We start from the raw sequence: 25,383 nt of genomic DNA, 5'->3' as shown, positions 1-25,383 counted from the left end.
AGCCCAGCAGTCCCTGCCCAAAGTGTTGTTCTCCACTTGGAGGAAATGTATGGCTCTATAGGATTACAGAAAGTTGAGCTGGTTGGTATAGGGGTTTTTATCGTAAAAAGTGATAATGCGTGCAAACACGGACACAGAAGGGAACAAGACGGGCGTTTGTGTTGCCATTTTCGCTTCTCTTGTGTGCGTGTTTGCACGCCTTGCTTTCTTTTATCTACTGCAGCACGCTAGGGGGCGCGGCTCGGCGGCCGCCCTCCTAACTGCTCCCCCACTCCCCATCCCTCGTCTTTCAGAAACGTAGTTTCTTCTATGCACTCGGTAAACTAGAGACAGCTACCGGGCGCACTTCACGCTCCTTTCTAAACTATTTCAAAGGGAATCGCTTACTACTACTACTATGCGCCCTTTGTACCCCACGTCCTCGCCTCGGCGGCGCCTCTGCTTCCGCCACGTTTGGACGTTCTTCTCCCTCAATCCTTCCGCCCACGTGTGGGGTCTCCCGTTGTCGCGTTGACAGGTAAACGAGGGCAGTTCGTGACAGGCCGCCGGGGTGCGTCCACCGTTCTGAGAAGCTAAGCGCTCGCTTAATCCCCACCGCGCTTCTACACGCTACCCGGGTCAGCCAAAAGGGCCCGAACGAATGGAAAGACTGAGGCTTGAACGTTCAGTGTAGCTGGCTCCTCCGTCCACTTTCTCTCTACACAATGGGTGAAGAGTAGCACTCGCAGATGCCTCTCGTACGTCACCTTGATGTATTTTTGGATACGCTATCATGAGTGCGCTCGGTTGATCAAGTTGTGGTGGTTGCTGCGCATGATGTACACTACGCGTGTCCTCCTGTTATCTGGTCTGTATAAAGAGGGGAGTGACGCACTAAATGTCAGTTGAGAGTAGCGCTTTGTCCTGCATCTGTCTTGTGGTGTAGTTTTTTGCGCTAAAGAAAGACTATAGATTCACGCCAACTAGCCCGCCAACGCATTGTATTGAAGAGTAAGCGTCTTCAGTACCTATTCGCGGGGGCGTAGCCAGGATGATATCTTCGGGAAGGGGGAGGGGTCCGACTTTACTGTATGTACATACGTTTGTGTACATGTGTGTGTATACATAGACATGCAAACAAACTTTTGTGGGAGAGGTGGCTTTGAATCCCTTCAAACTACCACCTCTGGACACGCATATGCCTCTTCCTGTGCCTTGCGGCGCCAGACTCATTTATGAAGTTGCCAAGCGACTGTGTTTTAGGAATATTCTCACTACGTGAAATTTAAGTGAATTACAATCATGAATACGCACTTTGGATACTATTAAGAAACATCCCGTTGCGTGTGTGCGGGTCTTGCTGGTATACACACCATTGCTCTCGTCCTCGGCCATATTGTTATACACGCACATTAACTACTTCCAGTGCTCCGGGTTAACATTGCGGAGCACTAGAAATGCGTGAGTTATCACTAAATGCACGGATGCTATTGCAAGCTTCTTAATCTCGAGCCTTTCTTTAGGCCAAGGGTGACATTAAACGCGCGAGAAGCGGATAGGCACTATACTTTCTCTTCATCACGATTACCATTCCGAGAAACGCCTATATCAAATGTTTGCGCGTTGAGGGGCCGCGTTCTCACAAATGGGTGTGCGTGAGACGACGATGCACAGCCCGCCACGAGGAACATGGCTCGGCGTTGCGCCTTTCGCGCTCTCGACACGGCAAGCTCGCTGGCACGATACCATGGAGCGATGAGCGCTCGCTAACTGCCGTTGCTGGCGCGCGCGCATACGCCCATTTTGGCGAATAACAACCCAGCTAAACGTTCTCTCTTACACATTTCGTTGAAACGCGCGCGTTGCAACCTTACGCCGAACGTGGGTAGTTAGCAAGCCCGCCTTCGACGACGCGACAACGATGCGGTGAAAGTAGTTGTGAAGCCTCCGTTCGTACGCTAGGCGTCTAATTATATCCTGAACGAAAGAAGGGGAATTTTTTAGGGGGGCTCGTTTCTTTGTTAGACACAACAAAATGAATCCAACAGACAATTCGGCCAGGGAAAGCACAGCGGACGTTAATTGTTTGATGTCATTTCGTTTATTGATACCTTCAAGGCCAATGACATTACAGAGGTGAGTGAGTAAAAGAAAAGTACAAGTAAAAGCAAGAAAGAAGCGCAGCAAACAAATAAAGATACAAGTTTTACGGCTCCTATTTGTGCAGTATTAGCTAGTGTTGCTTTAAAAAGCTGATGGTCCATGGTGGTATTTCCGGGAAGGTGGTTCCTATCCTGTGATGTGCGCGGAATAAAACTGTGGTAACAGTGATCAGTACGACCGGAAATATTTCCAACTTTTTGGGAGTGGTCAATCCGAACAGAATGTTAGGACGGGTTAAATATTAGTTCATTGCGCAGGTGACTGTTACGGGAGTAAATTTTATGAAAAAGGCAGGGTCGAGAAAGATGACGGCGAGAAGCTATAGTGACGGTAGACTGAGAGTTTGTTTCATGGAGGAGATACTAGCAGTTCAGTTGTAGTTATTGAGAGTGAATCAAGTAGAGTTATTTTGAAGACGTTCAAGTGAGTCAATTAGCTTGGCAGAGCTCGGGTCCCATACGGCGGAGGCATACTCAAGTTGAGAGCGGATTAATGCTTTGTAAAGGAGCAGTTTTAGTGATACGGGGCCAGAAGGAAAATTACGACTCCAAGGTAGCTGTAAGATTTTGCTGACTCAAGGGTGGTGTTACTAAGTTCATATGCTTGTGGACGAGATGCAGTACGGGATACAAGTAAGACCTTGCATTTATTGCTGTTTACTGCGATGCAAGACACTGTCTTTAACTATGGTGTAGTAATCATTGCGTAAATGGAAATGGATGGAAGTGGACAAAAAGTCACCCTTTCTGTCGGTGGGATCCCACCCCACAACCTTCGAAGTACGCGTCCGATCAGGGGCGTAGCCAAGGGGGGGGGGTTGGGGGGGTCCAACCCCCCCCCTCGAAATTTTTCAGTTTTGCTTGCGTATATAGGCACGCACACATACAAACGCACGCACGAACATACATAAAGTATGGTTCAACCCCCCCGAAAAAAATTTCTGGCTACGCCCCTGCGTCCGATGCATTTGAGTTGCGACGGAAGGCGCTTCCTCGTCCACTTCGTTGGGTGTTTCTCTATGTGTAATCCCTGGGAGTGTTAGCCAGTGCCGCTCGTAGCCAAGGCGGTCAGTGTGGAACACACTTCATCTCGGAACTTTCTATCCTACACTCTATGTTTTATAGAGTGTAGAACTCTACACTCTATATCCCGGACCCTCTGCACAAGACTAGTTCAAGGAGTAAGGCCATATTTGCGCTTGCTACCCATCTCTGAGGCAATGTGGCATATATGCCAACGTAGGCGCCGTTTGCTTATGTGTGCGCAAAATAATCACCTGCATTTATGACCAGCGAATGGCGACCTCAGATTTCGCCAGGCACGGTGCGTTTATGCACAAAAACACAGGTAGTTAAAAAGTAACTGAAGTGAAGTTAACAAAAGTAGAAGACCCACCGTGGTGGTCTGGTGGTTATGGTGCTTGACATGCTGTCCCGAAGGTCGCTTGGCCACGGCGACTGCATTTCAATGGAAACAAAATGCTAGAGACCCGTGTGCTTAGATTTTGGTGCACGTTAAAGAATCCCAGGTGGTCGAAATTTCCGGAGCCCTCCACTACGGCGTCTCTCATAACTATATCGTCGTTCTAGGACGTAAAAACCCAACAATTATAATAATACATATAACAAAAGTGGAAGATCCATAGCCATAGTAATGTGAACATAGTCTTTCTTTTTTTGTGCGTGTGTATACCTGCAAACGGAAGATACGATCCCGTCTGGCTGTGCTTTGTAAAATAAGGCCCGAATTCTGCTAGAGTACTAGTTCAGATACGCTGTCCTCTTTTCCAAGTGACGCCACGTTATCCAAGCTGCAGTTCTCTGTGCTGTTCCGCAGTAAAAGAATTGCAAGATACTTCGAATGCTTCACTTTTCTCTATTCGAAAGAAAAAAAAAGGGGGGGGGGGGCTAATGAAACAAAGGGTCTACCATAACTCAGGTACTTATAAAAGCGCACAGCAATTTCCTCTGCTACACACATGAGACCCACCAAGTAGATTCTTAGCGTCTTGTCGTGGAGTATTCGGTGCACTGCGGCGTCACAGATCCTCATTTCTTCGGTGCCAAGAGGCTGATGCTCTTCTGAAGAAACGCCGCTCTTGAAGGCCTCACGAGATGAAGCGACACCAGCTGCACAACAAAAGCCTTGACCGTTCTAGATAGCCTCCGGGGCCGGTGTCAGCCTTCTGCCAAGGCGTGCCAGAAACATCGCAATTAGCATAAGTATACCGGACCGAGGCACGTGTAGCCGCCTTTGCTTCCTCGTAGATGTCTTGCCATGAATGTTAAGAGAAGAACAGAGACGAAAGTCGAAAAGAAGGAAAGATAGCCCGCCTTAAGTTCGGGCGGCCATTCTGAAACAATGGAAACATTGTCGTTTCCCTCCATGATAACGCACCTATGTGTATATATCATAATCATCACCCAGCATCTGGAGCAGCATGTCAGGCAAATAGCCAGGCAAACATCTCCAGCTTTTCATTAAAACATTTCTCTCTCTCTCTCTCTCTCTCTCTCTCTCTCTCACCTGTGGCATTTCGCGATTGAGGTTATCTAGAATGCCCGGGGACAGAACACGAGGTGATTGCGGATATATCATTTGAGATGCCTCCAGTAGTGACGCAACATTACTGTGCCGTCTCTGGTAAGGAGTGGCTTTCACGAAATCGTATCTCTTTTCGTGCTGGATTTTCGTACACCTTCGTATGTTTGTAATAATTGCCGGGGCTTTATCACCCAAAACCACGGCATGAGGTGTCCCGCAGCGGGGGACTCCGAATGAATATCGGCCACCTGCGGTTATTTAACGTGCACCTAAACCTAAGCACACGGGTTTTTTTTTTATTTCGCCCCCATCGAAATGAGGCCGCCGTGGCCGAGAACCGAACCCGCGCCTCCGAGTTTAATAACCTTCATGTGTGACGTATACAATTGCGAAGAGACGATGAAATAGATAGCGTGCTTTTTTTTATTGTTTTATCGCCGAATTAATGTTCTTCACAGTGTGTTAAATCAATAATACCATAGACCTTTTTCAGTGCCAAAGATCTTCGGACTCTTCGGACTGCTACGGCTTCTAAAATCGACCGGCTTTGGTGATCGATTGTACGGGTCTAAAAGACAATCAGACATCTTTCACCCTAATGTGTGCCCCCCCCCCCCTCCCAATGGGGAACCCTGCGCCTGTGGTAGTGGTCGTAATAGTAGTTAAAGTAATAGCGTAGTTAGAGCCGGCAGGATATTGCATAGCGGTGCGTCAAGCATAGTGTGCAACTATTCCTGCTTTTTCAGCATTCACAAAGCGTGGAAGTGTGGAGTTATTTGGCGGCTGGCTGGAATGGGGGCGGAGGTAGAGTGGTAGCGGTGACAAGGCCAGCGGCTGCGCACTCTCTCGAAAGTGCACAAACAAGAGGGAGAAAAAAAGTAGAAAGGCGGGGGGGGGGGGATGACATTTCCGGAAGCGATGAATCTCGTCCCGACCTTCCTGCGATGGAAGTCTCGCAGCCCAGAATGCGACCTCGAAGGCCGCTTTGCTCGGCTTTCGTTTCCACTTTCGCCCCCGGTCGTGCCCTTCACCGTCATGGTTGCGTACGTAGTATATATAGGTGCCTCTGGCAGCTGTGTCGCACACCGCCGTGAGCGAAAATTTCAGTGAATAGTTGTTCGCATCGCGCTAAACCGGTCTTTTACTAATGCAGCGAGCTTCAGGGTTGTCATTTACGTCTACGTTACAACTGCGATATAGGTGTAGAGCAGCCAGTGTCGGAGCACTAACGAAACATTATCGCTCCTTGTGAAAAGTGTATGTTTCTTATACAGAGTTTGCGCGTCAAAAATGATCAGTTGATCGAGTTAGTCAAAACCGCGTATACCTTAGGATTGCCCAATTTACGTGTCCTGCACAGAACGCTCCTGATTCGCAAAACATTACGTGCATGCCCGCAGGGCTTGAAATCTCCCTTCATTGCAGGGGGGGGGGGCTCGTAGGGCGGCGTCCAATACAGAGCGGGTACTGTCACACACGCTCATATATATATATATATATATATATATATATATATATATATATATATATATATATATATATATATATATATATATATCAATTAGAATTAAATCACCAGTTTTTTTACTCACCAATTTCAGGAAAAGCTTCGTGAAATCAGGTTTGGTGCCACGTTAGATTCGGTAATTCTGGTTGATGATATAACATTGGACACTATAGGCGCCTGCCGGGGAAATGGAATCGCTTCGTTGGATCAGGAACTTCGTAAAATCTGGTTTGTTAGATAGAGTTTCAACTGTGCAAGTACATATATACAATAAATTAAGTGTTATTCTGTGTGAAAGTGAGTTTGGTCACAACTCTCACAAAAGTTGCTTGGGACGGTCACAGTGTAGTGACGCTAACTGTCACTAGAATTGAACAAAGTCTTATGAATGTTCTGCAATTGAATATATTATTCCGAGTCAGGCCCTTAGCCAGGAATTTTTTTCGGGGGGGGGGGGGCACTCTCTAAAAGCCTTGACTATTTGAGAAAAATGCCTATTTTCATGATTTATTTTCGCTAAAACACCATGTGTCATCAAAATTACGGGGGGGGGCCGCCCCCCCCCCCCGGCTACGGGCCTGCATCCGAGTGTATATAGGACATTTTTTAAATGTGTCGATTCAATCAAGCACAAAGAAAATAGGCATTTGGGCAATGATTTTTCAAAGATAACTCGGTATGTAAAGTGTTAAGGATATGTCAACTTGCAGCAAGTAATCCTAGAGCTGCAACTCAGAGCATTTACTCACTACATTGAGAACGTCAGGCACGACGACGTTATATTTAATTTTCACGCCTACTTACATAAAAAAGTTGGTAAAATGCATCCGTTTTCGGTATTACACGTAATAGCTTCTTAATGCCCAACTAAACTAATGAGTATTGTCTGGTAACGCAAAGAGACCAAGGTGGCCCTTCACTCATTCACAAGGAATCAATTCACAATCCCTCAATTCTTCACGCTCAGGTACCCCGTGAAAGAGCATGCTGCGCCAAGAACCTTAGTCGAACATGGTGGTGACCCGTCGTGTGCAGTGCTTGAGGAAATGCATGCAGCAACACGACGATACCTGTTTTCCTGTTTTACGCGCACCACATCAACCGAATCATTATTCTGAAAATTGCAGCGTAAGAATTTCCCCGCACAAGGCACTACTGCCAAAAAAAAAAAATTAACTCCAGCGCTTGTCGAGTGGTTGCTGCAGTGCTGCAGTCCCCTGCTGACGGGGTCCGAGCCCCTCCGTAAAAGATGGAGGGGGGGGGGCGCCCCACCCACCTGACTTTAAGCCCTGGTGCAGGGTGATTACTGAGCTTCGTATTCATTGTCAGCATATATCGAGGCATCTCCTTGTTAATTTCGTTTTCTTCGATTCCAAGTTATAATTTCCTAATTTGCATTCACACTAAACAGATGTGTATACAACATGCGCGCCATACCGTGCTGCACGCTAGCCTGAGCGCAAGGGACGGAAAACTCAAGTTATATGCATGTAAACCAATCTTTAGGCGCTGGCAAGCGCTGGCCCGGTCTTATGCTTGCTGCAGCGAGGTTATCCACGCAGACTTCTTATAAGTTCTTAATCTCATCTGCCCACCTCACTTTCAGCCTCCTCTTACCGCGCTTGCCTTCTCTTGAAATACACTCTGTTACTCTTAATGACCGGCGGTCATCTTGGCTTCTCGATGCATGCCTTGACCATTCCCACTTAATTTCGACTATGTTGTCCTTAGCACGCCTACGATCCCTGACCCACTCTGCATTGTTTTTGGGCCTTGAGGTTACACCTGTAATTTTCCTTGCCATGGCCCGCTGTGTCGTCTTTATAAGTTTAACCCTTTTCGTAAGCCTCCAGGTTTCTGTCTCGTGGGTAAGTACCGGTAAGATGCAGCTGTTGTATGCTTTTCAGGCAAAGGCGTGCGCAGGGTTCCCCATCAAGGGGAGAGGGGGAACGGTTCATCGCAGCGCTCCCCCCTCCCTATTAAGTCAAAGTATGGGGCAGACGTTCCCCCCCCCCCTTCTTAGGTGACTGCCCCCTGCCCCCCCCCCCCCCCCCTGTTCGCACGCCTATGTTTTAGCCACATGAGCGGATTAATTGGAAATACATGGGAGATGCCTTTGTCCTGCAGTGGGCGTATTCAGGTTAATGATAATGAAGATGATGATGAAGCGCTGAGCGTTTTCCGTCGGGTTTGTCTCATGTACCATCGCGCCTTCTGCGAGGCATTCCTTTGGATAGTTATGATTTAAATGTGGGACCACTAACGCCATCCGTCGACAGGAAGCGCAACTTCATTCCTAAAAGGAGAGGGGGGTTAACTTGGGCGCAGTGGAGGGACGCGCGTCGATCTGCGTCGCGACCAGCACGAGCATTCAAATCTCGAAAGGAACCAATGTTTCTAGACGTCGTCCCTGTATGCCGCTGCGTATGTGACGGGAGCGACGGTCCTGCGGCAGCTCGGTTTATGAGATTGTGTCGAATGGAAAGGCTGATGGATCGAGAAAATACATCAGGGTGCGTAGCAGTCCTTGAAGAATGAAACATGAGCATCTCGTATATTATATAAAGGGCCCCTAAACGACTTCTAAAAATACGAAGAACGAGCGCGTTATTCTCTGCTCGTGCTTCCTGTCTTTACGGCACAATTCGTGACGCTATAGAACTCTGTTCACGTGACGTAATAAGGAACTAAGTTCTCGATTGGTCCATATACGAGGGATCTCGGTTATGAATTGTCTCCTGCTCTGTTTTTCCATGCAACCGCACGCCCGTTCTGACTTGTCTCGTATGACTATCGTGCGCGATGAACTGATTTCATTTCGTTTTGCGCGTTTTCGACTGCGCAAGCGGAGACAACAACGTGTAGTCGAAAAACGCGAAATCCCGATAGGCTCAACGCTTAGTGCTGACATTGTCCACGTGTTTTATGAAGAAGTAAGTGGTGAGGAGGAGACAGCACCCGTAGGAAGTAAAGTGAAGGCAGCAAAGAAACGACTCTCTTGTCTTTGAACTCGGAGTCGTTTAGAAACCCTTCAAGTACCTTCAGAAGGACAGTTTGTTGAGCTAGTTGGTCAAGTACCTTAGGCGTGCATGTCCTGGACGTCTGGTACGACAAAACGAAGGATGACTGGTTTTCGGTTCCGCGGGATCTGCAGCCCGTGTTTTTATTTATTATTATCCAAGTGTTCGTCATTTTTTTCTTTACTTTCCTATCTTCTCACCTATGCATACAACAACAACAACAACAACAACAACAACAATAATAATAATAATAATAATAATAATAATAATAATAATAATAATAATAATAATAATAATAATCAACAGCCAGCACCATACACGTGGGTTCCGTTTCAGAGGCGTCAGTCATGAGGAGGGGTTCTATTTCGTTTTCATTCCACTAATACTACAAATGCTGACACTAACCGAAATGGAGTAAGGTAGGCAAACCCCCTCCACCTAAAGTTTTTACAATTCGTGTGTTTATATATACACGCACACATATAAATGCACGCTTGAACATATATAAAAGAGTGTCTGACCCCCCGGAAATAAATATCTTACCTACGCCCCTGCAAGTCAGCACGGAACAATATTATTCCAAAACTACAGATTCGTTACTTTAGCCATAAAAAGTGTATCACTCGGATAGAACGCAGGGTCAAAGTTAGTTTTTTCTTTCTTCTAAATTTGCGTCAGCGTGACGTCACAGTTTTTTTTTATTGAGCTGTTCCGACTCAGCAGTCTTTGGAAGGTACAAAGTTAAATCTATGGTTATGTTCAAATTGGACGGAGCCTACTATTGCTGAAGAAAGAAATATTAGGCCAGGGTAGTCGCCTTCGACATCCATGCCATCACACAATGTGCGTCGACTGACCTTGTTGAAAAGGATGTCATGCGCCATTTTATTCAACGTGGTCATATCTGACGTTTCTGTGACCTCGACACGAAGATGGCAATACGTGCACAGACACAGCAGTACGTGTGCAGTCGCTGTTGTATTAATTCTTCATATTGCAGTCAAGGGTAGCCGTTATCAATGAAGAATCTTGCCACAGCGCATACTCCTCCGGGAGGCAATGTATTCGAAGAATAAGCGGGCGACCCATAAACAGTGTACGTTACAAAATGTATCGGAGAGATGCGGAGTTGAAGCGACAGGGAATTCCGTAGGTCTGGAAGGATATACCTTCGGCTATACAAACTCGGAACCCACGTGCGTAGGCCGTATCGATGAACATGTATGCTAAGGGAGAGCATCCGGTCGACTGCTTATCGAGATGACGAAAGTTTGCTTACGGCTCTCAAGGGCAGCACCAAGGCTTTGGTAGTGCCGCTTTAATGACCGCAAGGTAACGCGATGCTACAAGAACGCGTAGAAGCGGCGGAGGTGAGAACTGGAGGTGCGTGAGAGACGTTCCAGTCACGCAAGTGCAATAAGGGGGTGTGTGTTTGTAAATAATTTACGTAGTTGGTGACTATAGACGGTGCAATAACGGCATCATCACAATTTCAGAGAGATCGCAGAGGGCGCACACGAATAGCGTGTCTCTACTAAATGGGGTTCACGAGCAGCCCAAATTGTGGAAAACCCAGTGAGTAAGGGCGCAACCACACGCATACAGGGCCTTGCTAAGCCGACAGATGTCTGACGTTATAAGATTATCGCGAGTTCGCTTCCAGAGAGGAGAGACGCAAGCGTCCTTATGGGTCGAAGATAGAAAGCAGACGCTTACATAGAAAGGGGCGCCAGGAAACGCGGTAGGACTTGCAGCGTTTCCGGTAAGATGGAAGAGTATACGCAGGAGGAGGGTTAGACAGATTTCAAAACCTACGAAAGCTGAGAGGGCATGCCGGGACGTCTGGGTGACACCATGAATTCCCACGGAAGTTGAGGCGCCTGTCGCAGATTATGAGGCGCCTGTCGCAGACGGTCATGGACGGACGCTTTAATTGAGCTATACTCACAGCAGATGGGCCTGTGAAGTGTGAAGTCGTGCTGCTCTGTAAAACTTTAAAGATCTTTTTTTTCACAGACTGGAGTTTCAAAGCGGCGATGCAGATCAATGATGGCTAACAACATGTTTCGATCGCATCTTGAAGATTCGTCTCTCTTTGTATTTCGTCTCTTGCGCGCTAAAACCGTTAACTGCTTCGCGCGATGTTGAGTTAAAAAAGCCAAGTCATATATATATATATATATATATAGGTGGTCTTCGGCAGATGGTAGTGCTTGAATTTTTCCCACTTTTACAAAGATAGCAATGCGAATGACGGATGCACTCGCGAAAGCATGTTGCAGCGCGCTTTCATTGTCAGACCACACCGGGGCATCGTCCAGATGCAGGGGTGGAGCACAGCAATTTCAATCCCACGGATTCGTTTGCAAGTATTCCTACATTTATGTCTCTCCGAGGCCTAAATAATGCTAGGGCAGAAAGAAGTCTCGAAAATCTCAAGTCATTACTAGCTCTTTCACTAGAGCGACCTTGGTTTTTTTTTTTCTTCCTTATTCTACTCCTTTAGTTCTACTGCAAATGTAAATCATGTGAACCTAAGGGATCTCATTCTTATTCTATTTTGTGCGTTATATAATTGGTTTTTCTTTTCACCCAGCACCCTTATGTGGTCGATCATCCACGGTTGACCAAAAAAAAAAAAAAAGTAGCACTCTTCACAAGAATCTACTGGCACTCCGTATATTAATATGTGGTTCTTCTACAGGGCCGGGGCCTGCTGGAGTCCCTTTTCTTTAACAGATGCCTATAGATGTGCGATCTGCCAATTTAATGTTTTCTCTAGGTACGTTTCCTTACAGCGTGGAAGGAGAGTCGATAGGTGTTTCACCGGTGTTGACGTCTGCTGTTAGGATTGCGACCAAACGCCAAGTACGTGTTTCTTTAGCATTAGATGAGTGAAAACTATGACATCAATCAGCTGTTTCTTAATTTGCCGTAGTATAACTAATACATTGCTTTCTCCAGAACACGTACGGATGGTTTAAAGACGGATGTCTCAGCTGACTTTCCTTTGAATCGAGGAGAAAAAGGAGGTTTAGCGATGTCTCTGTAATTTAAATACTTTGCTTCCCGTGGCGCCTCGACGTCGCGCCTCTTATCCTGGGCGCATAGGCGTCCGCACTAGTATGCAGGGGGCAGCACCCCCCCCCCCAACAATCGAAGGGGGGAGCGCCAATTCTGCCCCATACTTTTACTCAGTCGAAATTTTTGACGTCATTTCTTAATGAGCAGGGTTATGGCAACGCATGTTTTTTGACAATAATGACGACCAAGAACGCTTGATGTTGTGTTAAAAGATCTGTTTAGTTCCCGCCTTCACTCCGGAAAGCCGAGGACCAATCTTAGACCTTAGTCAGAAGCACGTCATCACCTAATTTTCATTTTTGTATCCATTGCGGAGCTCGTATTATTGCGGCATAAAAAATGTAGGTCTTTATGTAGAGAAAGTGAGAGGTGTTTCGTAAATGATTTGAGGTGGTTTGTGTGAGTGTCGGTCTATTCTGGATAGGGTACTGGAGGTGTTGGGATGATTTGGTATAAACCACTGACTGCGACCCTACTTTATAACAGCCTATGAAGTTATCTTTTCGTCCACTTTACTTTCTTCACGCTTTATCCTAATTAACACCAATAACACCACCTATACTTTCTTTGGCATTATTGTCTGTTAGTTCTCATTAATATTGTGTCTAAGTAACAGACGAGCCCTTAAAAGTCATATTCCTTCCTTCATTCATAGCTGGGATGTATATATTTCGTAACTGCCCGTCTAGGTGGGGTTGTAGAACAGACATTTTTCACTCGTAGTGTGTTGGTTCTTTATTAATTGAGACGAAGGTGACGTTATTTTGACAGCAATTCCACCGTAGCAGAACTCGTCACAAGCCGTAATAAATGCACTTCGCGTACACTTTTGCGGAATTTGCAGTTTCTGGAATGTGCGGCAGCCACGTGTCCACTGCAGCTCAGAGGGCGTTCACTTGTCCGGCGAAGAAGATCTCGTTTGTATTGCGGTCGCGGATGAAGAACAAGAACGGGTGGTCAGCCGTGAAGGGGAATGGCTCGATGCCGATGCGGTTGACGCCGACGACGCCGGAGACAGCCGCGGCCTCGGTGCCTTCTTCGTTGACCTCGACCACAGCCCGCTGGAGCACGTCGGACACGTGCAACCGACGGTCGCCCGTGATGCCAGACAAGTCCGCTTCGCTGCCGAACATTTTCCGCAAGCCCAAGTGGGTCAGGTTGCTCTTCAGCGGGTTCAGCTTGTCTATCTTGAACCTGCGACGCGAATCGTTATATTATTATTTCACATTCATTCATTCATTCACCCTCCACCGTGGTCACCCTCCACTGTTACGGTGCCTCGGCGGCCCGTAACTCTAAATCGTCAAGCATTTTTCTAAACCTACAGCTCTGCCACAGTAGAGTAGACGCCGTCAAATACGTGCACCTTTTGTTCAAAAACACGATGCCTCTCACAGATTTTCTCGCTTTTCTTACATTTGTCTGCTTGTTTTGTTCTGATTTTTTATTATGTCCTTTTGGACACATATTCCTATAGAAGCGATCACCGTTGGTCGAGTCGAGACATTGGCACTAGTGATATCGATTACTGTTGATCACTGAAAATTCTTCGTTTTCCTGGGAACCTTTGCTTAGATTACACACGAACAGTTGACACACGATGAAAGTACACTTTTTCGAGGGAACCAGTTCAACAACTTCCATTACGAACGTCTAATCGGTCACACGAGGAGTAAATATCAGTTAACTGCGCAGCATACACCATGAAGAAAAGAAAGCTGTGTCGTAAAGCATGCCATAAAGAAGGCTGTGTAAACACTTGGTTCGGGGTTGACCTTACTTTACACTTACACAGTTTGCTGTCTTTGATACAAATGTAGCAGTTCTTGAAGAGGTGATAAGATGGCGCAGGACTCGTGCTATATTACTTGCCTCGGCACCGTATCGGCTGTATTCAGTCTGCTTAGTCCTAAATACCCGGTACCATTCCTGCCGAAAACACGTCTTATACCGCCGCTGGTTTAGCGTTTCAAATTAGAAGCGAGAATGTTAAGAACGCGAGTGCTGCGTAGTCCTCGCTGGCGCTGTATCGCGCTCGTGGAATCCGTGGTGCTATGAAGCTGTAGAGGACGTGAATGTTCCCTTTCGAAAGCTTGACAATAGGACTAATTTATAAGGAGGCTTTGTGAAAGTCGCGGAATCAGTTACTTCGTGTTTTTACTTCATCGAGGACAGCACAGCCTAGAATACAGAACAGAGATCTATAGAGGAAACAGCCCGAGGGCTACCTTGCAACTGAACGAATTTCGCGAAGGCGTTGGTTCGCCTAACAGACAGGCATGCATGCACCAAGAGTTTCTTTTTATTATGTTTTTATTTGAATAAGTTCAATCTGCAGCTAAAACATTTATGGATATGCATGGCTGGCTCTTTGACAAAGCCAGTGTTTCGTATTTGTTCAGCTTTAACTTAGGGCTCACGTTGCATAATTTTTTCCGCTCGGTGCTCTAGTGGTTATGGCGCTCGACTGCTGACCCGAAGGTCGCGGGATCGAATCCCAGCCGCGGCGGCTGCATTTTCGATGGAGGCGAAAATGTTTGAGGACCGTGTACTTAGATTTAGGTGCACGTTAAAGAACCTCAGGTGGTCGAAATTTCCGGAGCACTCCACTACGGCGTCTCTCATAATCATATCGTGGCTTTGGGACGTTAAACCCCAGATATTATTATTATTATTCTTTTCGCTCGCTGTCATCCACCCCTTTGTCACCTCTCAAGGTCATATCTACGAGTTCCACTATCTACGTCCTCCTCTGCGTCTATTAGAACTGACGAAATATATAAGTACTTTATGACCGAACTCACTTGGGAAGGGAAATGGCCACTGGTGCGCTATTCAGCGACCCAATGGCAATGTTGAGCTTGTCGATAGTCAGAACCTGTTTGACAGCGTCCACGCCGTCCCGTTCCTCTGGCAGTACGATGACCATGCTGTAATCACTGTCACGGTAGGGAAGCTCGAGCACTTTCGACTGCAGCTCCTCTGAGAAGCCGCGCTTGGTCGTGTGCCGCAAGAACATGGTGTCCACCGGAGTACCCTGGACGCCGCCGTTGTAGAAGACATGCTTTGTCGTTTGGCTCGGGTCGAACTGGCGTTCCCAAAACCCTTTGAAGAGTATCGCATTCATGAGAACCAGCCGCGTGTCGGTGTCCAGAGGCTCGTGGAAGAGCTTGTCGATCTTGTTGTGGGTCGCCTGCTTGACCCACTCGTTGATGGTGTCCACGGCCTGCTGACCATGGCTCTGAAAGTCCACGTTGAAGACGTGCGCGTTGAAAGTGTGGTTTAGAGTATCATAGTAACTGTCGATGACGTTGAAGCCATCTTGGACTGCTGCGCTATTGGCCACTTCGAGGCCTGCTTGCCGGGCGTGCGCCTGCAGCCTGTTGTTTTGGTGAGCGAAAGCCTCTCGGATATCGCTCTCGCTGAGCGAGAGCGCGCTGTATCCTAGAGCTTGGGACAATTCCTCCAGCGTGTCTCCCCTCGCGCCCATCAGGGTCATGCCGAGTGCGGTCGAGAGGCTGTACGGCGAAAAGAAGACGTTCTCATTCGGTAGGCTGGGAAGCACCTTGAGCAAATGAATGGCAAATGCGTTGTTTGCGGCGATGAGCTTGTGCTCGTTGTCCGTCTGGCAAAGCGAGAGCTGGAAGCAGCTCAACGCCAGCATGGCGGCCACAGCTAGAAGTGGTTTCATGTTGTCTCGATTCTGCGCAGAAGAACGGCAAAAAATGGAATGGTAAAGATGGTCGTGTCAAACTTTAGAGGCACGGAGCAAATGTAAGTTCCTTAACTGAATGGCCATTCTGGATCTTTAAGCATTATTGTTACCTGCCACTGCGAATTGGATTTCACATTTGTCTTTTTCCTTAAGGTAAAACTGTAATGACGCAAAGAAGACGGGGACGAAGCGAAGACACGAACAGACAGACAGATCTTCGCTTCGTCCCCGTCTTCTTTGCGTCATTACAGTTTTACCTCAAGTTATGAACCAACTAGCTCAGCAACAAGCCCTGTTGACCTACACGTCTTTTTCCTTAAGCCAGTGACTTAAGCAACATCGCTGGCCATAAAAAAAAGAAAAACTTATGGCAAGGAACGTACGCAGTTCGCGCTACTTTATGATGTGAGGTTAACATCACCGACGCCTGACGAACATGACACCAGGCTTTAGTTTATGCTACACGCCTGAATAAACTTGTCCAAACTTGATCGCAAAGGCAGTGGATGCATTGGAAGCCAGCTATCTGTAATTGGTAAAGGGACTAAAGAGCACTCTGAAGCAAAACGAGAAACAAAGTGATGATATATTTTGATATATTTAAATATAGTGTTCGAGCATATTCATGTCGTGCCCGAAAACGACGATGGCTGACAGAGAGCCCTTGCAACCGCCCAGCCATCGCTAACATCGTCACTTTGCTGGGAGCTTCCAGTTGGCTCTTTCTGCTATAGCGTTCCTCTGTGCCACCGGCTGCGATGGCTTAGAGGCTTTGACGTTGCGCTGCTAAGCACGAGATCACGACTTCGATTCCTGGCCTCGGCGGCCGCATTACGATGGCGGCGAAATGAAAAAGAGCCCGTGTGCATGCACTCAGGTGCACGCTAAAAAAAAGATTAAGTTCATTCAAAACTCATTCAGAGTCCCACACTACGACGTGCCTCATAATAATATCGTAGTTGTGGCAGGTAAAACACCCCAGAATTCAATTAACGTCTTCTCCCCTACACACCTAGTTGTCGCATTGTCTTGAGAGAGCATAAGAAACGGCTTCTCATCCTTCACATAGTCATTCCGTAAAAAGTATTTACGAGTCATCGTTATTGCTTTCGTGACCATTTGTTTATAACTTTCTTCCTATGACACCATCGTAGAAACAACGTAATACATGCGCTCTAAAACGTTCATCACAAAATCGTAGTAGCGATTAGTTCCCCTACCTGAGCAGGCCGCTCCGCTCTCGGTTGTGGTCTGTTTACGAACTGCCGAAGCCGCGCAAGATACGAAAATTGGCCGCACTCTCCCACCGCGCCTTCCTCGTCTTGAGCCACGTGTGTGCGGAGCCGGTTTCCAGCGTCGTTTATATCGGGAAGCGTCTAGACGGGCTTCTTCCAATCTGGTCAGGGGCGACGTGGAATCACATCCCGACACCCCACTCTTTCCACGGTCTTCAAAATAGCGCCTAATCTGGCGACCCCAGGCGACAGCGTGGCGTCTCTTTTTGTTTGTTTCTCATAATACCCGCCCGTCGAGCAGCGATTACGAAGAGTTGTGTTTCGGTTCGCGAAGCGATAGAATAAAGTCAAGGTCCTTCGACGCCTCGGGCTGCTTCCTCCGGTCAGGCGCCGGCTCTTCGCGATGGCATTTTGCTTCTTTACCCCTCGACAGTGCCTCATCAGAGTGCTAAGGGCAACCTCCCGAATAACAAAAAGCGAGCGCTTTGCAGGCTTCAAAACGACCTATCGTTTCCTCCGGCGCTTCCTTATCACTTTCTCGCCCCCACGTGTTAATGAGGTGGTTGAACGCATTCAAAGCTTTATATTGCTCTGATTTGTGTGCGTGCGCGTGTGTGTTTTTTGATCCGGACCCGGTGAAGGAGCTCGTTACCGGCTTCAATCACTCTTGCTCCTAGACTGCTGACGCAGATATTTGGTCTCGGCAGTCTCGGGTTTCCCGTATCGCACCCAGTATTCAAGGCTGCAAACGACCCTGACGGAACGATCTTTTTTGTCGCCCTATGAGGAATGCTTTAAAGTTTTATTTGTTGAATGTAGCTCATTGCAGAAGCCGTGGTGTGAACACTAATGTAACATGCACTATAACGAAAAGAGAGAAACGCAGCCCACTTCTTCACAGTGATTTGCGGTGAAGTTGTAGATTCGGCGAGTGTTCCGCTTTGCCGCTGCATGGGTCTACACTGTGTAGCTGCCTCCGCATTTAATCGAGGGTGGTGAATTTTCCGTAACTTCCGTCTCATCACAAGTCTTCACACCTACTCTAGTAGAGAAGGCACGGGTGTATCGGGTAGGGGGCCAAGTCAGCAAACGATATGCGGTGTACAGGAAACACCATGCTGAAAACTAAAGTTTTGCGGCGCGTACTACAAGAGCCACACGAAATGCATATCCGCCATGTCGTGTTCTTCTCGGCTTAGTCAACAGTCAGCGAGCGTGCGCACACAGTTAACTTAGGTAAGGTAATAACTATATTCAGGAAGAAAAACCACAGCATATCCACGAAGTGAATGATGACGAGTGGGCGAAGCTCCGGGGGATCATTAACCGTGAATCCCCCCGTACACTGCCCACTGGATCATGCAAAGGCGTGACAAGACGTGTGTACAGTATATACAAAGTTGCTCATTAATCACACTGCGTATATGGTGTTGAGATGTGGGCGACGTTTTCCTTTCATTATGACCGCCTTATGATCGGTGAAATGTAAAGCCAAAGGTTCTTGTATGGGATCCAACCTGAAATTTGAGAAGACGAGGTCAATGCAAGTCCCTCTGATCGAGCCTGAATGAAGTGTGGTGCTGGGCAGCCTTCTTTGTTTCTCTTCCGTTTTCTCCTTCTTTCCTCCTCTCCTTTTCTCTTTTCGTTTTTTTCTCTTTATTTATCTTTATTTCTATATTTCTTCGTATTTTTTATTTCTTTCTCTCTATTTCTCGCTTGCTTCCTCTTTTTAAAATTTTATATGTGGTTTTGCCTGCGCCCACTCATCATCATTCACTTCGTGGATATGCTGTAATTCTGAAATTTTCCTCATTGGCATCATCATCAAGGCGCTCGAAGAATAAGAGGAAGAAGACTTCTCTTTGGCGCGAGCGCGAGAGCGAGCGCTTCCAGTACTAGCGTGTCACAACGAGGGAGGGACATGGCTCGACCCTAAGGAGCTTCGCCCCTAAAATATAGCACACCATGGCAAGGGCACCTGGGGTCGAATTCACAATGAACGCTTTTCGTTCGTAAGACTTCTTTACCATTGATCAGCTGGCTTCGCTATAGATGCTCGCAGCGTCGTGATTGGCTGAAATTTCCTCTTACTAACCGTCGTCCGCTTCGGTGGCCCAGTGGTTACGGTAGTTATGGCCCAAAACTAGTGGATTCGATCCCGGCAGTTGTTGTATGGGCTAGTATATATGCACCTTCGCTGTAAGAAAATTATACAATGTTTGCTCGATGACTTTACACATTAACAGCTTTTTTAAAATCCGTTTCTACACTGGATGCTTTAGTATTCGCACCGCTGCAATACAATTAAGCACTGATCGGATTATGTACTAGTATAACCGCCATCAGCGAACAGCTACAGCCACGAGCAGGTTGTCAGTATGAAACCGCGCTTAAACCATATCACTGCCTTGTTATTTCGAGGCTCCTCTCCGCTCCCTGAACCTTTCATGCTTTTATTTTCTTATTCTTTCATTCACTATTGAACGCTTAAGACAGATCATAAAGCATGTCACGATTCGGGACGGAAAAAAAAAGTACAAAACAAATTGAACTCACCAGGATTCGTCCATCTTCCTCTTCCACGTCTGTAATGCTCTTAAGCGCTGCCCCAAAAATCCACAGCGAATGTTCACGTCACTTTCTGTTTCTTTTTACAGTGATAACATGTTGAGCCTACTTTACTACGTTTTAATGCCGTTTAAACAGGTGTCGTTATCACCTTCACCGTCACACGTTTTCTCCTGTCAGAAGAAGCCGTAAGGGATCCCATAACTAGCTCCTTCAGGAGTGTCCCTGCCTTCCCGAAAAAAATGTCTTATTGTAGCCACCCCACCCCCTCCACCAGGGAATAACCACAGTGCCTCCCATGCCCTGCCACATTCTATTAGACTAACCGCATGACCATATTTAGCATTGCACCTTAGACTTCGACAGCCCGTTGTCAACATCATATGCATGTTTAAATCAGTAACAAAATCAAGAGGCAAAGAATTTGTTCTTGCATTATTTATTTGAAATACATCACTTGAAGAATACCAACACGAAGCAGCAAAAAAAAAACAGAGACGTAAGGACTCGTTTCACAAACACATACATTAGCGCACTGTTTGTGGGAGGCGCGACTCTCGCATCATGCCTTGGGATGCCGACTGGCAACCCTGGACCAGGCTCGGCGAGTCACCGCTGTAGCCAGTGGAGCACTGGCCGAAGGCACTGGCCACTTTAATTTTTAAGGTTTAAGGAATTGCTAATAAACGTTTACTCTTTCTCTTCTACTGTTACTTCGTTCTCATATAAAACTTCCGTTGACACTTCACATAAAGCAACTGCAGTTTATTACGAAGTCCCTGTCATTAACAATTGACGGTGCTTTCTCTATGTTGCCTTTACGAGGTTAGCTTACAAGTATGGGCGATTTCGTGTGTTTGCATCAGTGTGTTTATTGCTTGCAATGTTTAGTACTATCGCTGCAGACAGGAAACTGACCTCGTCGTAAGATGTTCAGTCTTTAATTTTCGTTATCGGCAGGAACATTAATCTATAGTTTCAGCAAACATACGCACGTGACTTGACTCGGCATGTCTAGGAAGCTCCCTAATCCTCGACCGTACCAGTAGGCTCCCACTAGGACCCTCATCATCCCAGTTAAACTCGTCAGCGATGAGCACGTGACGATAGGAATATCTAGGCGTGATTGCCGAGATGTGATGTTTAAATGTATTGTTTAATTGGATGGTCAATTCGATTGTTAAATGTGATGGGATGGGATGTTTAACGAGTTTAATCTGATTGTAAGTATCCTCAAAGGATTCGGTATCGAAGGCGTTACCGTAAGCTATAGAGAAGACTTAAGAGCCAGAAGGGCGGTGGCTTATAGGTAATTCACTTGTCCGACAAAAAGAATGTCTCCCGTATGTCTCTTGTGGATGATGAACAGGAACGGATGGTCGACCACGAATGGCGTGCCTACGGGGAGGCTATCAGTTTGAAAGATAACAGCCGTGGCACCGGCCGCCTCGCTGCCTTCTTCGTTCACCTCGACAACGGCCCAGTGCACCACGTCGTGGACGAACAAGTCGCGAGATCCGCTGATGCCCGAGAAGTCGGCTTGATGCTCGTCGAAGACCTTCGATGCTCCCATATGCGACAGAGGCTCCTTTAGTTTGTACGGGCCTTCAATCTTGAACCTGAGCAGGTAGATAGAGAAAATGCGTGAGGAGGGGGGAAAGCTCTCGTCGACTCTACTTCTTGGCCGAACACCGGTAATGGTTTTACCTGCAGAATAAAAGTTGATTAGATAGATAGATAGATAGATAGATAGATAGATAGATAGATAGATAGATAGATAGATAGATAGATAGATAGATAGATAGATAGATAGATAGATAGATAGATAGATAGATAGATAGATAGATAGATAGATAGATAGATAGATAGATAGATAGATAGATAGATAGATAGATAGATAGATAGATAGATAGATAGATAGATAGATAGATAGATAGATAGATAGATAGATAGATAGATAGATAGATAGATAGATAGATAGATAGATAGATAGATAGATAGATGAGGAGGAGGAAACGAGCTAAAGAAAGGGATGTTAGCACGTTCTTAACCTGCTGGCCACTCTGTGCTCTGGAAATGAGGTAAACGTAAATGAAAGACAGGAGACGCAAAAAAAAGGAAGGGACAGATCACAACGAGAAAACAAAACAGTGTATATGTTATGAGAGAGGAATATCTTAAGGGTAAGGAGAGCAAAGGTTGAAGAAATAAATCTTCTCCTGGTCGGCTACTTCATCTAGGCGCAATTATCCCTATCGCTGTTCTGAACTGGCTTGATAAGTTCCATTTTCTTCTTTATTTTTGCTTTAGCGCGAAAAAACAACATGCCATGAAAGGGCACGTTCAGAGCGTTGTCTAGCTTATAAAAGTACATGTACAAAACACATTCTTTCCATTTGCGTACGCGGTACAACGTTCAAATTTCAGGTGAACCATTTACACGCTTATTTGAGCCTCCTGTATACTGCCTCTAAGACAATAAGCTTTCAGCGAGCACCATAACTTGCTACTCACTTGGGAAGGGCGACGTCGACGACCCTCTCCCGGAGCTTCAACAGCAGACGATGGTAGAGTGGCACCGAGAAGTTACGCCTGATAGCATCCACGCCGTTCTTCTCTCTCGGCAGTATAATAACCATGCTGTAATCAAGGCCAGCGTAAGCGAGATCGATAACTTGCGCGTTCGTCTCGTCGTCTTCGGCGTATCCCGCCGTAAGCTGCTGATGCATCGTGTCCACCTGCACCCGCTCTGTTCCCGCATTGAAGAAAGGAACCTTGAACGTGGCTCCTGCCTGGAAAGGAGTGTTCCACAGCCCCTTGAAGTAGATGGCGTTCAGAAGGACCAACCTTGCTTCGGAGGGAAGCGGCTCAAAGAGCAGCTGTTCAATTTTCCCAGCCGTCTTGTTCTTGACCCAGTCGTTGATGGTCTTCAAGGACTGGACATCGGCCAAATCTGTTGTGCTTACTTCGGCACCGAAGGAATCTCTGAGCGTGTCTAGGTAATGACGTTGCACGTTGTAGCCCGTTTGAACGACAGCCGCGTTGGCGACGAGGAGCGTCGAGTTCGAAGGCTCACGCAGACGACGCGTGTGCCTGGCGTGGAGGCTCGGTACATTTTCGGGGCTCAAGCCTGCCGTCGAGTAACCAAGCACCTCGTGCAGATCGTGTTGTGTGTCGCCCCTGGCACCAACGTAGGCCATGGCCAATGCCGTGTACACGCTGTACGGCGAGTAGAAGATGTTGGTTTGAGGCGAGGCAGGGATTTCTTGGAGGAGCCCGAGACCGAACACGTTGCCGGAACTGGTAATCTTCGTTTCTTCTTCAGCGACGCAAACCCCCACGAACCAGGCGATGAAGATGACGGTCTTCATAACGAGCTGCCGAAAAAAACCAAAACAGCGCGAGTGTTTTGCATAGTTGCACACACTGCACTGCCTTTCCTCTTAGTAAAGGCAGGTATTCCATGTAACACCCCTGTGTTAACACTCCTATACTATAGCACACAAAAGCAGCACAGAAATGTCAGCTGGTTTTGGCCGTCGCCATAGATTTGCCGCAATTTACCACTCTACTGCAATAGGCCTTAACAGAACGGAAGACGAAAGCCTGTGCTTGCAGAAATGCAGAAGGGTAATCCGAATGGGAATCTCCCATAATTATGTGCTGCTTCGTTGCCTTAGTATCCTCCATTGCTTAAAAGAGGCATTATTTTACCACGTACAGTATTCGTAGCAAATAAAGAAATGATGAGGCTCTGATGGCGCAGCAAACATTAATTGTTGTGTAACGCTAACAAGAGTTTTGTGGGACATTGTTAAGCCACGAATTTCGTCTGTCTTAATTCACTTGGACATATAGCGTAGACTTACGCACCGATATTCGTTTGCCTATGTTAACGAAAACATAACAACGTGCATCGCAAAGTTCGGCCTTCGATCGGTGAACTTCGACTTGAAACGATGCATAGGATGGAACTCAGTGGTTAGCGTTCCTAAATTATACAGCGGCGCAAAGCTATGCACTTCTGAAAGTCATATTAATGTAAAACACAGTGCCTGAATGAGAGGAAGTTACACGTACCTGACGAAGCTCCATGGTTTGGCGAAGCACCAAAAGGGAATGAAAGCCTTTAGTGTAGTAAAAATTTGTTTAAGGGTTGGAAAAAAACCGCTAGATATGTCCTCACGCGATGCGTGTTAGAAGACTTTTGAGCTCAGTTGGACGTGGGCACAGGCGCAGGGTTTAAGAGAGAGGATAACGCGAAGGCTACGCTTGACAGACCAACCGAGGTGTTGTATATCTCTGCTGCTAGTTGAAGCCTATGAAGCAACTTAAAAAAAGGAGCATCTGTCGAAAGATAATCTTAACTTGCGCTCGAATTTCAGAAAGCACGTGTGCCCTTGTCGTTGGCCGCAAGAGAGGTTTATAATAACAACTACTAGATACTTTCTTATCTTGACCCACTTCAACGTTGCGCTTCTCATGACCCCAGCAAGGGCAAAAATAAAGTTTCGTCTATCCCTCTCTCTCTCTCTCTCAATGACAAACATTTGTTGCTGTACTAATATACGAGTCATTCATCCCTGCATATTCTTGTTCTCAAAGTGACTTCAATGCTGTTATATCTCGTTTACTTTCAATATTTCTTTGCCGAGCGAGAAGCCGTGAGCGCCACTTGAACTCGCCAATCTTTACTGCGAAGAGAAACTAAACCGAACCACTGAACTATTTCAGACGTAACTCTACTGTCGTTAATTTTGCCATCATACGTTTATCATGAGATGAGAAAATGATCGTTACAGCTTCATTTTTTTTTTTAATTTCGTGCCATAACTTGAGCACCTGAATCTCGCTGTGACGTCATGAATATTGTAGTTAGGACGCACTGGCTTCATAAAATGTCGTCAAAATTGTTATGTACGGTCTCTGGCTCCCTACGAAAACCACGCGACGACACAGATTCCGTGTTTAGGCCACACCGGCTCCATAAAATTGTATTGATCATGCTATGTTATGCTCTCTTAGTACATAATGCAAATCATTGTAACCGCTGAACACTTATATAGGCCCCAGCGGACGATATCAAAATTTACAACCTCATGGTGAATCGGTGCGGAAACGTCAACGTGGCGTCGCCATGTGTACCTTTTTTGTTCTTTCTTGCTGATTTTCCCGCGTAGCAATCGCCTTCTAGAGGTATATTGAACGGGCAATTTACTAATGCAAGAAAACAATCTTTTTTTCTCTATACAGAAATTTAACTTCATATCACTAAACGAAATTGACGGACACCGCACATACGTGGCATCACTAATTATTGAACACTGCTCGCTTAGTGCACGCTTTGCTCCCAATTGGTTCATTTAGCCTTTTTTTCGCACTCAGCTGTTTTCGTTAGTGATTCTTCGCTTCGGTGTAGTCTATTTCATGTTTCTTTGTCGACATGTTCACTTCTTGCCTGTTGTCTAAACAGGCCGCGTAATCTAGGGGCACATATCTAATTAGTGACTACTATTCGCTTCACATTATACCAATCCGCATGACACAAGGTTCCCAACGGGAACGGTA

At 46.6% G+C, this 25,383-nt stretch overlaps 1 protein-coding gene across 1 annotated transcript; it reads right to left on the bottom strand.

Moving 5' to 3' along the window:
- Window positions 1-13,163: 13,163 nt before the first annotated feature.
- On the bottom strand, window positions 13,164-23,925 carry LOC119381615 (uncharacterized). Its single transcript, XM_049412841.1, has 6 exons — window positions 23,896-23,925; window positions 22,330-23,192; window positions 21,121-21,434; window positions 20,352-20,467; window positions 15,102-16,000; window positions 13,164-13,491 (listed from the first exon to the last, which is right to left on the bottom strand). Exons 1-6 carry the CDS (start codon window positions 23,908-23,910, stop codon window positions 13,179-13,181), a joined length of 2,520 nt encoding a protein of 839 aa, XP_049268798.1. The 5' UTR covers window positions 23,911-23,925; the 3' UTR covers window positions 13,164-13,178.
- Between the last annotated feature and the right edge of the window lie 1,458 nt (window positions 23,926-25,383).

Source organism: Rhipicephalus sanguineus, chromosome 2 (genome assembly GCF_013339695.2).
Source record: "Rhipicephalus sanguineus isolate Rsan-2018 chromosome 2, BIME_Rsan_1.4, whole genome shotgun sequence".
NCBI lineage: Eukaryota > Metazoa > Arthropoda > Arachnida > Ixodida > Ixodidae > Rhipicephalus > Rhipicephalus sanguineus.
This window is presented reverse-complemented; position numbering and strand designations above follow the sequence as displayed.

What these genes read in the sequence shown, in the direction of transcription:
- LOC119381615 (XM_049412841.1), bottom strand. An exon ending in CGGACAAGTGAATTACCTAT is followed by an intron (nt 20,468 to 21,120) that starts AAGCCACCGCCC and finishes TAAAAATTAAAG; the next exon opens with TGGCCAGTGCCTTCGGCCAG. An exon ending in GTGGCCATTTCCCTTCCCAA is followed by an intron (nt 13,492 to 15,101) that starts GTGAGTTCGGTC and finishes TTCGCGTCGCAG; the next exon opens with GTTCAAGATAGACAAGCTGA.